At 43.8% G+C, this 13,841-nt stretch overlaps 1 protein-coding gene across 1 annotated transcript in view; it reads left to right on the forward strand.

Annotated features, from left to right (window-relative positions):
• Positions 1 to 13,574, forward strand: part of gpr158a (G protein-coupled receptor 158a) — a gene marked incomplete at both ends in the record, with an annotated part of 64,707 nt that extends 51,133 nt beyond the window's left edge. The window contains 6 exons of the mRNA XM_079181839.1: positions 2,867 to 2,976; positions 5,620 to 5,858; positions 7,300 to 7,438; positions 10,448 to 10,553; positions 10,935 to 11,081; positions 11,703 to 13,574. Coding sequence (XP_079037965.1) covers positions 2,867 to 2,976; positions 5,620 to 5,858; positions 7,300 to 7,438; positions 10,448 to 10,553; positions 10,935 to 11,081; positions 11,703 to 13,574 — 2,613 coding nt within the window. The remainder of the gene's footprint in view (positions 1 to 2,866; positions 2,977 to 5,619; positions 5,859 to 7,299; positions 7,439 to 10,447; positions 10,554 to 10,934; positions 11,082 to 11,702) is intronic.
• Positions 13,575 to 13,841: the final 267 nt, after the last annotated feature.

Genomic DNA, 13,841 nt, shown 5'->3' on the forward strand with positions numbered 1-13,841 from the left:
AACACGTCGGGGGGGTTCGCAGCCGATCGCTTCCCAGAAACCCGACTGATGGAAAGTGCATGTCTTGTGTAAAGAATTTCTGCTGAGAATTGTTTGGTCTGAGGGGTCACGGCGATGTTTGAGGACAATGATTACGCATACTTTCGCCCTAGAATATGTGTATTGACATTAGTCTGAGCAGCACTGGGGGGACGGGACACACCTTGTTGTATCAGATGAACTGGGGAGAGCTGAGAGTCCTCAGGAATGGATTGATGGCTTTGTTACAGTGAGCTGTTACGAGAATTTGAGCCTCATCATATTCTGTAATATTTTCTGAATATCCTCAAACCTGCTGCTCAACATCAGTAAAATCAAGGAGCTGATTGTTGATTTTTAGAAGAAAAAAAAAGGAGGCAAAGACACACCCCCCTGTCTACATAAATGCATCTGAGGTGGAGCAAGTTAACAGCTTTAGGTTCAAGCGAATGAGCATCACAAACAACCTGACGTGGTCCTCACACATCCTGGTGAAGAAAGCTCATGAATGGCGGTATTTCTTAAGGAAACTTAAAAAGGCAAAATTCCCAGGTCAAGTTCTTGTTAACTTTTACAGAGGAGCAATAGAAAGCATCCTGACTGGAAACTTTACAAACTGGCATGGGATGTGCACGGCTCAGGGCAGGAGGGCTCTATAGCGGGTGATTGAAACCACCTAGAACATCACTGGTAAGGGTTAACCAAGCCTCAGTGATATTGGTGACAAGAGGTGCATGCGAAAGGTTAAAAGAATATTTAAAGACAAAAACCCACCCCAGACACAACCTGTTCACCCTGCTGCCGCCTGGAAAGAGATACAGAAGTATCAGCTGCCGAACTAGCAGACTTCAAAACATAAAAAACTTCCTCCACATATAATATAGTTTTGTGAGTGTGTGTTTTTGTGTGTTGTTGTGTCGCAAAATGGGACTGCAATCTGCATCCCGTTGTGCAACCCTGTTGCACGATGACAATAGAATAACCTTGTAACCTTCATGGACAAAAAGTGAAAAGAAAACTAAATCTCCAACCAAGACGGACAGCAGGTGAGATCGCATCATTAGCCAAATGTGTTAACAACTCTCTATGACGACTCTTTCAGATGGTTTGGAGTCGAGGGGAGGGAGCAGATAACGCCTCCACCTCCACCAGTCTTTAACTGGCATGTGAAAGAGATCCAGATGTTGTTTTCTAGTTTATCTAAAAAGGAGCCATGAGCAGTGTTTTCCCTCGCTGCGTTTTTTACTCATCTTCTGGTGCCCTCTTCCGTCCCTGCAGAGTTAAATGTGCGTCAGCAAGTTGCTCAGCGCCGGCTGGGCCCTGCTATCTCTTTATCGGCTCCTGGTCCTCTTCCTCCATTAAATAAATAAATAAAAGAAAGCACTGAGGACAAGTTACGCATTGTTATTTAGATATTTTCTTTGAGCTCACGAGTCTCGATGTCCATGGAAACTCTAAAATGTAGTTTTAGAAGCTTTTCCATCAGCATGAAACACCCTGTATGCATTTAAGATTAACAACTGAGCACTCATCTATTCATTATTTGCTCTGTGCCACATTCCCTTTGCAAAGCTGAGTCAACTGGAGCGCGCTTTCTTTGGACTCAGAAGTTTCGTGAGCGGACGAGGATGTGGGCCACCCTTCCTCCCGTGGGGGTCCTCCGCGTCCCTCGACTGAACTCGAACCTAGTGTGCAAAAATATCCACATGCCTGCGTCTTCTCCGCAGCCTGGGGGGAACGTAATAATGCCTCGGCTAATCCGATTAACATGAACAATCCCAAAGGGTAAATCGCTGCACATCTGCAATGGACCGATAATTATGTTGCCTCAGATGTTTCTTTCTTTTTTTCTTCATTTTATGTCTTTGGAAGACCATCAGTGTTTCGTTTTTGGGTTGTTGTTTTTTGTCGGCTTGGATGGGCACCATGTCAGAGTGTTTCTAGGTCTTTGTAGCAGACATGGGTGGATACTCTCCTCCTTGTCTCAAGGGCAAGCTTTGTATGATGTTAGCAGGCTCAGGCTCTGTTGTTTGACTGACGCTGAGGACGGTTATGAAGCGACGCTGCACTTCACTGATCTGTCTGGTTTTACTGTTATGGCCAAAGCAGTTCATGAATTTTCTCTGTAATACGTCAGGTGTGAATGTTACCGCTATTAAGATTAGCAATAATTGTAGTAATATAGCGAGATCGGTAGTATTATTAGTTGTACTACTCATAGTAACTATATTAAATGTTGTGAAAGTAGAAGAGGTGCGAGTAATATTCATGCTAATGTTGCAATCGCTTTCATTTCAGTCTCTCTTATCCATTAAATCTTACATCTGAGGCGACTTACTGAACACAGAATGGCTAAATGCTTAATTGCTGTATTATGCAATGATTGCACTTGTTTACTCGGGCGACATGAAAGGATATCGCAGCACTGGCTGCACCATTGCTACGTATTTGGGGCAGTTTAGCAGACGAACAGTAGGGTGGAGTAAGTTATCGTGAGGGTGGAACTCACACTGTCCTGGGAAGTCCTGGAAAAAAAGCCAATAAGTCGACCACATATTGTCAAAAATACTGTTTCAAGTTGAAGAAGAAACTTGTATGCTTGATTTCATAACATTTAAAATTCCCTTTGATAGTTTGATGGTGGCACAGGAAGTGGAGAAAGTTGATCTTTTGAGGAGGAGTTGAAATATGAGCATGTAACTGTGAGTTAATGAGTGATACAGTAACTAAACTATATGAGATCACTTATGCACTTGCTATGTGTTACAAACCACCATTTAAATAAGTTTACTCCGCACAATCAGGCAGCAACTTCCCAATACTTAAGGCTTCTTCTGTCCTCTTGCAGGTCGGGATTCTCTATTTCCAGCCGAGTGTTTTCCGCTGCATCCTGCTGCGATGGGTTCGACTGCTGGGCTTCGCCACCGTCTACGGGACACTGACTCTTAAGTTGTACAGGTAACACACACATCCACACAAGACCATTTGTCCAACGTCATTATCCATCCGAGGAAATCGGATCACATTGACCTCTTTAAGTGCAATTACTCTGTGTCTTACGCGTTAGCTCTTTGTAAAAGTAGGAGCCTCGTGAAGTGTGGAGGGCAGCATGTTCCTCTGCTAATTCATCACCAGACTACACCGCCGCACATGTTTAGAGGCAAATTCACTGCCTCATTAAGTGGAAGAGGGAAATGCCAAGTGAAAGTAATTAAGACAACACGGGGTGCTTTGGCCCCAAATGATCCCCCATACATAACGTATTATTGAATGATGGCTGGCAAGAAACAAACTAAGAGGCAAATGTGTGAGATCAGAGGAAGCGAAAGGACAGCTGGAGGATACAGTGAGGGAGGGGGAGGGGGTTTATCCAGCCCGGAATAGTATATATAGTCCGCTGTATTTAAAGTAATGCACTTAAAATAGTTCATCTGAGGGTTTTTCTGTCAGGTGAACCTGTCAAAAAGGCCGAATGAAGATGCTGATGAAGGGGATGTGGCTAATGCGAGCGGGAGTCGAGTAAACCCTCAGAGATGCAAGTTAACATATTGCACAGATCAATTTTTGATGGGGGGCTCATTAGCAGTGGACACTTCATCAATGTGCGTGAAGGGCACAGCCTAAGAATAGCGATGGCTGGTCATGTGTTTGAGTTTAATTCCTGTTTCACGGTCTTTGTGTTTGTGTCTGTGGAGTCAAAGCTGCATACTGTCGCGCAGAAACGCTCAGAATAACTGCGGTGAATAATGATGCTTTTCAGAGCTGGACAAACATCAAACCTGAAGGAGAAATAATACATTCTTAAGTACTTCAGCTCATTGCTATATGACATTAATCGAGTATCATTAATCTATTAAGATATTTGCATTTTTAACATTTTAAAATGTCACATTTTCTTCCAAACTAAACCACAGTTTGGGTAATTTGTCAATCATAAGAACCTGTCTGATCTGGTCACCCTATTGGCCCAACATTTGTCAATCATTCCAGGTGACTATTTTCTGATGTGCCTCACTCATATTTATATTTAAGCTTTTATTAGGGCAAAGAAAACTACTTGTTTAAGGGTTAGAGAAAGGTTATGGTTAGAATGAGGGATCCAAAACAACATGAAGTGACTGATCCTCATGAAATACAGTGTCTATATATTTTAAATATATATTTTAAATATATATATAAATTCCTTGCCTTGTGATAATAACTTGCATATAAATGATTCCACTTAGCTTCCCACAGGGAAGTTAACAGATTTCAAATTTCAGAAAAAGCACTGATGTTGAATTGGTACCTGAGTTGTGATACTTCAATCAGGAGAGACAAGTCAGATAAATAAAAAGATAATTGTTTATTATGAACAAATGAGTCTTTGGCTCTTGGACTCTACAGGGAGTAATCGAGGAGTCCAGACACTGGTGGCGATGGTGGCTGATGAATCTGCACAGATTGGGCGGAGATGGGGAGGTGGAGGGTTGCGCAACAGCAGCATGAACATATACTGAAGGTAGAGAGACAATCATATTTAAGAGAGACAGCAACAAGATGATAGGCCAACGATGTAACGGTGTCGTTGTGCTATTGGATATAGAGAGACCAGCTGATCTAGACAGCTGATATCATGATTGACAGCCCCGAACAATAAGAGCAAGGAAATAATGAGTGTGCATGCGTGAGGAGTGATTGGCAGATGTATGAGAATTAAACTACGGGCTTAGGCATGCGAGAGTATAGTCTTCCTGTCTGAACTTATGCTAGAGCTTCATTTGGCTTGGCTCGGAGGAATGGCTTGTCACCAAAATACATCACATCAATCATCATCAGCATCATAGAAAGCAGAGCATCTGTATTTATGACGGTAATTAAAATCATACTGTCTGGCTTTCAAAGAAACCAACGTCGCAGTACCTGCTCCGTTACTTCTGAGACACAAATCATTATTTGCGAAGCCACAAGAGGTCCATGTCATATTAATGGGTTTGGACAAGTTAAGAAAAGGAATAGTCTCAACGTTTTTGAGAGTCACGGATAACAACCTGCTGTAGAGAGCGCATTTCATATTATAGGCAAGGCGAGTTCATTTTTATTGCACATTTCAGCAAAAAGGCAATTCAAAGAGCTTTAAATAAAACATCAAAAGACAAAAAAGAGGACTGCAAAAGAAACACATTCATGTAAATACAATTTAAAAGCTTTTCATTTAAGAGCCAAGAAAATAAAAACAAGTTCAAATAGATTAAGACAGTTATGGAATAGAGGAAAACAGTGCATTATATAATAAAAGGCAGCAGCAAACATTAGGATAAGAGATAGTTCGGTAAAGTAGCATCAGTAGGTCATAATGCATTGAATCTCTAGCTCTTGTCTTTTGCTGTCATCTCTTATATCTTCACATATAAGGGTTGCTAAAGGGCATTCTGGGAAATGTAGGAACTTGATTAGAAAAGTAGGCCTCAGGAGAGTTCATGTGAGGGGGATGAAAGGGTGAACGTTCACCCTTCTTTGTGTGGTCTTTACAGTTGGAATTATCCCAGCCTTAATCTACAAAGATTTTTTATTGTGATGGTCTCAAAGTGAGCTTCTCATCCCCCCCCCCCCCCCCCGCAGGGTGCTGAAGGTGTTCCTGTCCCGCACCGCCCAGAGGATCCCCTACATGACCAGCTGGCGAGTGCTGCGTCTGCTGGGCATCATCCTGCTCATCGTCTGCTGGTTCCTGGTGGCCTGGACATCTGCCGTCTGTCAGAACCCGGACAGGAAGTTGGCTCTCATCGACGTGGGCTACACGCCCGACGGGCTGCAGTTCAGCATGTGCCTGCTGGATCGCTGGGACTACATGATGGCTGTCGGTAAGCCCTCGGCCTTGACTTACACACACTGAACTCTCTGCGTGCGAGTACCGCAGCGGGTGGGTTATCTGAGGTTACTCGTGGCATCAAATCAAGAAGTAATTTGTTCGGCGTGGAAAGCATTTTGAGTTCAAACAGAGTGAGAGAGACAAGAAAAGAGAAGCTGGATGAGTGAAACAGTTTTGCCTCCATCTACATTTGGTGATGATCTCCCGTTTCCCAAAAGTAGACGTTAATCCCCTCCACCGGGTGCTACACTTTTTTGGGATATTTCCCTGTGCGGTGTGAGGCGGAGAGGGCAGACGAGAAATCAAAGATGCTCGGAGGAAAGCAGCAACTCGCAGTGAGGAAATCCGCATGCTGTTTTTAAGTCTGCTGACTCAGGCTTAAACGAGAGACAACCGAGGTCCTTTTGTACTTCTGGGAAAACAGATGGACCCCCAGCAGAGCCGTCATGCTGCGATACTGTATACCGAAGGCACATTTTCATTCTGTTCATTAGGAGGTGAAAATCGGTCGGTAATTGGGTAGTGCAAGTCAGCTCCGACGTCACTTCATGCAGCTCATAAATTTCCAAAAAACACCAAGACGCAATAAATCTTTCTGATTTAGAAATCCGCACCTGCAAACACTCGCAGTGAGGGGTGTAGTTGTAATACATTTGACTTTTCTTTGCTTTACATAACATTAGAAAAAGCTAGTTCCAAACCAGAAATGATTTATTATTTAGCACGCTTTATTAAGTATGCACAACAAAACTGCAGCTTCAGCGTTGCAATGATGTGTTGATTTAATCTAAAACATTATTTTGCATTTAATTACATTTGTCTCATGTTCTTGCAGACCCTCCAGCATTTGTATGGTTCATGCTGTGTAAAAACAGCCTTTTGAAGTCATTATGTTGGATTTTTCCCTAATATTTAAGGCACCTTTTAAAAAGGGTTTATAAATTGTTAAAATCTTGTTTAGAATTTGAATGTCAACGTCGTGAATGAAGCTTTGATCTATTCGGTCCAGCCAAACTAAGACACGGATCTCAATTGTAAATTGAAAGCTGTGGATGTTTCTTTTGCTTTCATTCATTTTAGATATTTTGATCTTCACATGCCCTCACACAACCTTGACAAATATCTCTTCTATGAGTGGTCAATTGCACCAAAATGCTCACAGTTGCTCCTGTTGTGAGGAATACATGCGATTCACTCCCTACAGTTCAAGCAGAGGACACAATATATATGTGAAAATAAGGGCAGCGTGTTTATTGCTGTGGAGTTGGCTGCCTAGGAGACATTACATGGAGGTGCACAGGGACTCATTTATTGTCCAGAGAATACAACCACAGCTGTTACAAATGAGGGCATTCTCCTGTAAACCTGTGTTGTTGCACTGCAGTACAAATGTTCACCGTGTTCACCACCTCTCTCTCCTTCTCGCGTCGCAGCTGAGTTCCTCTTCCTGCTGTGGGCGGTGTACCTGTGTTACGCGGTGAGGACGGTGCCGTCGGCGTTCCACGAGCCGCGCTACATGGCCATCGCTGTTCACAACGAACTGGTCCTCACGGCGATATTCTACGTCATCAGGTAGGTGATTTCTAAGTCTGATCTAAATTTTTGTTTTCACTTCTGTGTTTATAACAACAGATAAAAAAGGTTTTGCCAAAATAATCTTTTTTAGTTCCTTAAAATATATTTTTCATCTCTAAAAACAAGCGGGGGAAAAACATTTTTGGCAGGTGAATTATATTTTATTTATTTTATTTATTGTATTTATTTTATTTATTTTTTTTATTTAAATGTTTGTTGTTGTAATACTAATTCTGACCACAAGAGACTGAAGTTCACCGCTACCCCATGTTTTAAATAGGATTAAAAGCAAGCTAAACACAAAGTACATATTTTGTGTGTTAGCAAATTATATAAATTAAAACAGCACCTGTTTCACAGATGAAAAATAAGTAAGTAACTGGTAAAGATTATCCTGTCAAAACCTGTTTTTAGCACATAAAAGAAGGAGAAAATACAATATAGATTAGACTTTTCTTCCCCTAATGGCCTCTCTGGGCTTCCGTAGTATCTGAAAACCTCAGCAAAAAAAAAATTATGTAAATTGTTCCTTTAAACTTAGACGTCAGGCTCCATCTTAATAGTCCTGCTGCAGTAACCCCCACCCATCTGGGGCTCCACGGAAGATAAAACAAACATAATTACCACCAAAAGCATCTTCTTTATCATCCAGATGCTGTCACTTGCACGTTCCCCATACACTCCATATTTAATATCATAGACTTTGATTGCCCTCCGCTGTTGTCATGTTGATGTTTCTGTCCTCCGGTAGCGTGTCTCATTTCCATCACATACAGGCTACCTACCGCTCAACCCTTCTGTTCATCTGGGAGTTGTGTTTTTTTATTGGAGTGAAATCGTCCTTCTCCCTCAAGTGTACGTGTCAAATAGCTGCAGCGTGCACTTTATAAATGAGGCGTTTTCAGCTGACACCGCCGCAGCCATTCCTAGCTGGAGTCCCCCTAATTGAGAGCTCAGCTCCATCACATTATTTACTAATGAACCGTGTCAGAATGATTTATATTGGTTTTTTTCAAGATGGAAAATAATAGCTTGAATTATTGGCAGCCGTATTTCAGTTATAAATTAACCTCCATTATACCAGAGAAAAAAGAGTCAGGGTTTTTCACCTTTTTGATGGTATTTGAACATCTGGCTCTTTGTGATTACCGCGCCGACCCTTTAAATCTGCCTCGTCAGCCTTGTTGTGAGGCTTTTCTCTCTGCAGAAAAACGGCCAAACGAGACTCTTAATAAATTGGAAAGTAGCCTGGTGTGGCTAGTTATCTCTGCTGGCTGCCTCCAGAGACCACAGCGCACACCGGCGCTTGTTAGAGGCATCTGGCGTCCATTTGTGTTCACTTACAGAACCCGCTGTTTGATCCCACTGTGACCAGTTAAGACTTCCCCCGTTTGCCGTGATGGTCATCGGGGTTTTAGCCGGGTCCAGGTGTGAGTGTGACGCTAAGAGAAAGTGAACGGGAGCGTTACAGCTGGAGCTGGAGGCGTGAGTGATGGGGAAGTGTTTCAGTGAGACGCTGCAGGCTGAGAGGAGACAGCATGCCAGCGTTATTAAATCCTCATCTGCACTGAAACCCCTCGCAGAACATGAATGAGGGAAGACTTCAAAGCTTTGGGACATTTCATGCGATGGACCTCTGCCTTCGTTCATATCTCCAAAGCTATTACCGCATAACCGTTCGTTAATTAGCCATTTGCCAACTTCAACAACGTAATGAGCCAGCGAGATGACATTTGCTTTCGATAGAGGCTCTCTGGTGGTTGAATTAGCATCTGACGGGTCATACCTTCACATCTTTAGTGCGCACGAGGTCTCGCTGTGCTGGAAGCCTGTCCGTGCATTTCAAATAAAAAAGGCTGCAGCACTGCTATTGTTTCCGCCAGTGATTTTCTCATTTTCGAAACAACTGCTGCACCGCGGTGTATTATTGTGTGATGTATAAATAGGACGAATCTTGTGACCAGATCAAGGTCAGTCTCCTTCATTGTGAATCCAATTGAAAGAACGAGGGAAAATATTGTGTCCTTGCCGGTCGAAAAGGATCATCCAAGTGGAACATTGTATGTGGCGGTGGAGTTGACGCCTCGACAGACAGTGTATAAATCTACTTTGGCTGAAAACCCATTTAGTCTGCTGGTCGCTGTCTCTCCCGGCTCCATCTGTATCTAAGAGGTTCACTGCAGACGGAGCAACGTCTATGAATATCGCAGCATAATTTAGTCGTACTTCACTGCATTTACTGTACGGACGTTTGGAGTTTGACAATCCGCTATCATAAAGATGTTTACGATGTATTTATTAACAAAACTGTTGAACCGGGGGGGAAAAAAAGATGTGAGCACAGATACTGATGAACACGGTGAGGTTGAACAGCTTGATAAATGACTGCATTATTATTATTATTATTATACCAGCTGTAGTATAACCAATAGGAAAGCTATCTGAAGCGTCAATCTTTAAGATTTCAGTCCTGGTTGATTGAAAATTTCTATTTGAGTCAAAGCAAAGGAATTGTGCTTAAAACCTAAAAGCATTGCAGGCCTCAGATTTGAAGTGCCAACACCCTTGACACGCCTCACCCTTGACACGCCTCATTTTTTGGTGCGTTTTTGGCCATTTAAAACAAGTAAGGTGAACTTCAAAACCTGCAGAGTTTAACAGTCTGGAGTCTCACTGGAGCTTCAAGTTTTCAGAATTAGGTGCAGACTTTTTATGTTGTTTGTTTTTACAGAAAAACTGCATTTCTTTTTCTGGGAATGTCACCACAGACATCCTGGTTGTAATACTGAAAATACTTTCATCGGTAGGCCATAAGCTCAATCATCATTGCGTTACCTCCTTCAACGATAGAAAGTGACACTTTATTTAAATTAAAATCTTTGCTGTCATTACTCTAACACGGGGTAAACATCTGGATATCCCTGCTCTACAATATATTTATCTCTCTTTCCTGTTTCTCATGTCCTGCATATCTTTCCTCTTTGTTTCCTCTTCACGTCCTGACAGGTTCACTCTCGCTCCGGAGCTCCATCCAGACTGGATGCTGCTGCTGTTCTTCACCCACACCCACTTAACTGTCACAGTAACACTGGGTCTACTACTCATCCCGAAGGTAAACATCCGCAACAAAAGTGTGGCTTTTCTTTGTTAACAAAGCCCTACAAATTTAACAAATGCTAAATTAAATCAATATTATATTATTCTCGATAAATCCCATGAAAAGACCAAAACACACAATGTAAGTAATGTCTATGTTTAGTTTCTCTGTGCCAGAGAACTCCATTGCTGTCCAGAAACTATTAAAACAAATCAATGAGCTGCACCTTTTCTTTGGGTGACATGTTGTTTCTAAAGCAACACATGTATTTGTGTGCAGCTGAAAATAGTCCCGAACAAATACACTATTTACTCCTGTTTGAGTGGCGTTCGTTAAGCGCTTCAGCGCACAGCTGCTGTAGGAAATAACGTTGCCTTTTTTATGCCTCTTCACCAGTTCCTGTTTGCTGGCGCCCACATGAGAGAAGATATAGCCTCCGAGGCCTACGAGGACGAGCTGGACATGGGTCGCTCCGGGTCGTATCTCAACAGCAGCATCACGTCAGCGTGGAGCGAACACAGTCTGGATCCCGAGGACATTCGGGTGAGCCGCGTTCCCTTTTGACCTTTCACTCTCCATTGCATAACCTGGTGATATCTTTTGAATCCTCTAAAAATACTGAGCCATGGCAGTTTTTTATTGCAGACACCAGAGGAAACGGGCCATCTCAGTTCTATTAATGGCTGTGGCGTAAGGTCTTGCAACAGTCTTTGGGAAAAACGTACCAACGTGAGCAGAGATTTCCGTTTGTCTGTTAGAGCCGAAGAAGTCTCAAAGGATTTGGGCCTATTTACCAGAAGTTATTCACTGTACCAGATGTGCATAGAGACAGAAATACGAGAATTTAAAGACCTGAGCTTCGAGGCTGTTTCAGACCTAACATTAAAACGCTCTCCGTTTCCTTATTTGATGCTGTCCAAGACTGTCCTGTCTTTTTTTATTTCAGCACGCATGTGATATTCCGTCGTTCATCATTTAACAACCGTTTCTAGTCACGTGTCATGAATTTGTACTGCATGTTCTCTGTGCAGTAGAATGTCTGCTTTTTTCTGTTTTCATTAGAAAATCCCTTTTTTAAGCTGTATAAATGTTATTATTTGCTCTAAACAGACCACTGATCACTTTGCTTCTTTCTTCCCCCTCGCTTCTCTCATGAATACATAGGAGGAGCTGAAGAAACTCTACTCCCAGCTGGAGATTTACAAGAGGAAGAAGATGCTGGCAAACAACCCTCACCTCCAGAAGAAGCGGAGCTCCAAGAAAGGGTTGGGTCGCTCGCTGATGAGGCGCATAACTGAGATTCCAGAGTCGGTGCACCGGCAGTGCAGCCGCGAAGACAAGGATGCCGGCGAACACGGGAGCAACCGCAACAGCATCTGCATGTTGAAGAAGAACCCCTTCGATCCGACTCACCAGTCAAAGCCGGCGAAGGAGGAGACGCTCAAGAACAAGGTCTTCTCCCTCAAGAAGTCCCACAGCAGCTACGACCACGTCCGGGACCAGAGTGAAGACAGCTCAGCGACGGACAAGATGGAGGTGACCCCAGCTGAAGGCTCCCTCCTCGATACGCTTATGGGCAAGCAGCTGGTCAAGAAGCAGTCCAGTGAGAATATGAGTGCCCCCAGTGAGTCCACGGAATCAGTTCCTTTGGTCTGCAAGTCAGCCAGCGCTCATAACCTCAGCGCAGACAAGAAACCAGTTCACCCTCGAGCCTCCATGCTGCAGAAGTCCCTCAGTGTCATCGCCTGTGCCAAAGAGAAGACTTTGGGCTTGACAGGAAAGACCCAGAGCACGGAGGACAGCAATAAGAAGAGTCAGCCAAAGAGCAAAGACACGAGGGTCAACGCGGAGCCGGAAAACGAGTGCCAGCCCAAGATGATTATCAGCCAGTCGGTTGAGTACAAACAGACCGCGCCAATGGGCCGGATCATGAAACAGCCGGTGAGCAGCAGCCAGCCTTCAATCTGCTCCGATCCCGTCAAGGGAAAAGACCTCTACGATCTCTCTGAGGTGTGTCCCTGGGAAGTGGAGGATCTCCCGACTCCGTCCGAAAACAAGGTCCAAAAGCATGTTTCCATCGCGCCGAATGAAACCACGACGGTTCACGGAGGTAGCAGCACCAAGGGAGGCAAATCTCAGAAGCAAAAAGCTTCCGATCAATCTCCGTCGAGTGGCAGGCTTTCAAAGGAAAGTCAGAGGACGACCGCCGTCCGGGCGGATGTATGTCCGTGGGAAGATGGAGGGGAAAGTCAGGGCAGCCAAGAGGAAGGCTCCAAGCTAAAAACATACAGTCAGGCTAGCAAACCCGCTAAGACCCAGCAACCTCATTCTACAACAGAGAGCTCCAAAACACATCGAGTAGAAGTTTGTCCGTGGGACTTAGAAGAGCCCCAAAAGACAACAGAGTTGGCCCGTTCACCGGATGTGACGACACAAAGAAAAGGCCCCTCTCCTGTGGATGGGAAAGGGAGAAGTATCCTTTCAGATCCGTCCAAAACAGGAGGCTCACTCCAGCCGCCATCTTCAAAAGCCGACGTGTGCCCCTGGGACCACGACAGCGCCGCCGTATCTCCGAGTTCAGAGAGGACACCGAGTCCCTCTCGAGCGTCCCTAACCAAGGACTCCCCGTCAAAAAAGAAGGATACCTCTTCCCCGAGAACAGTTGAGAAAGAGAAATCAAAAGACGCTGATGATGAGAAAAGTAGAACAAAAGCTAAGGACAAGAGTAAATCTTCAGAGAAACCCGTGAGCCAACAGAAAATGGCCGAGGTGTGCCCGTGGGATGTGGAGAGTCATCAGGAAGTGCCGGTGGTGGAAAAAAGGAAAAGCGCAAACGTCGGAGCAGCCAAAGCAAAGCCGGTTGACGTCTGTCCGTGGGATTTTGAGGATACGTCAGATAAAAAAGGTACAGACAAAAGTGGTTCTGTGGTGAAACAGAGCAACCTGAATCCTAAAGGCGGAGATGCAAGCGCCGGAAAAAAGGCCGACGTTTGTCCCTGGGACTTTGACGATAGCACATCGAGCAAGAAGGCATGACACTCGAACCTTAATGGACCACTGAAATTATAGTTATTGATGTATACTTGTTTTTCCACTTTGAAATCGTTAAATATTACCTTTTACTAATAGTGCGGTGACTTGGAAGAAAAGTTGATCAAGTTCCACAAGTTGCCTTCCTTTCCGAGGTTTTGTTCCTGTTTTACCTATTTTGAAAATAAGTAAAATGTACAAAACAAAAAAAAAACAAAGTGATGACGAGCATTCCAGATTATTACAGGAAAATCCTGAAGATAAATCTTTAGA

Source organism: Pholis gunnellus, assembly GCF_910591455.1.
Source record: "Pholis gunnellus genome assembly, chromosome: 20".
Taxonomy (NCBI): Eukaryota; Metazoa; Chordata; class Actinopteri; order Perciformes; family Pholidae; genus Pholis; species Pholis gunnellus.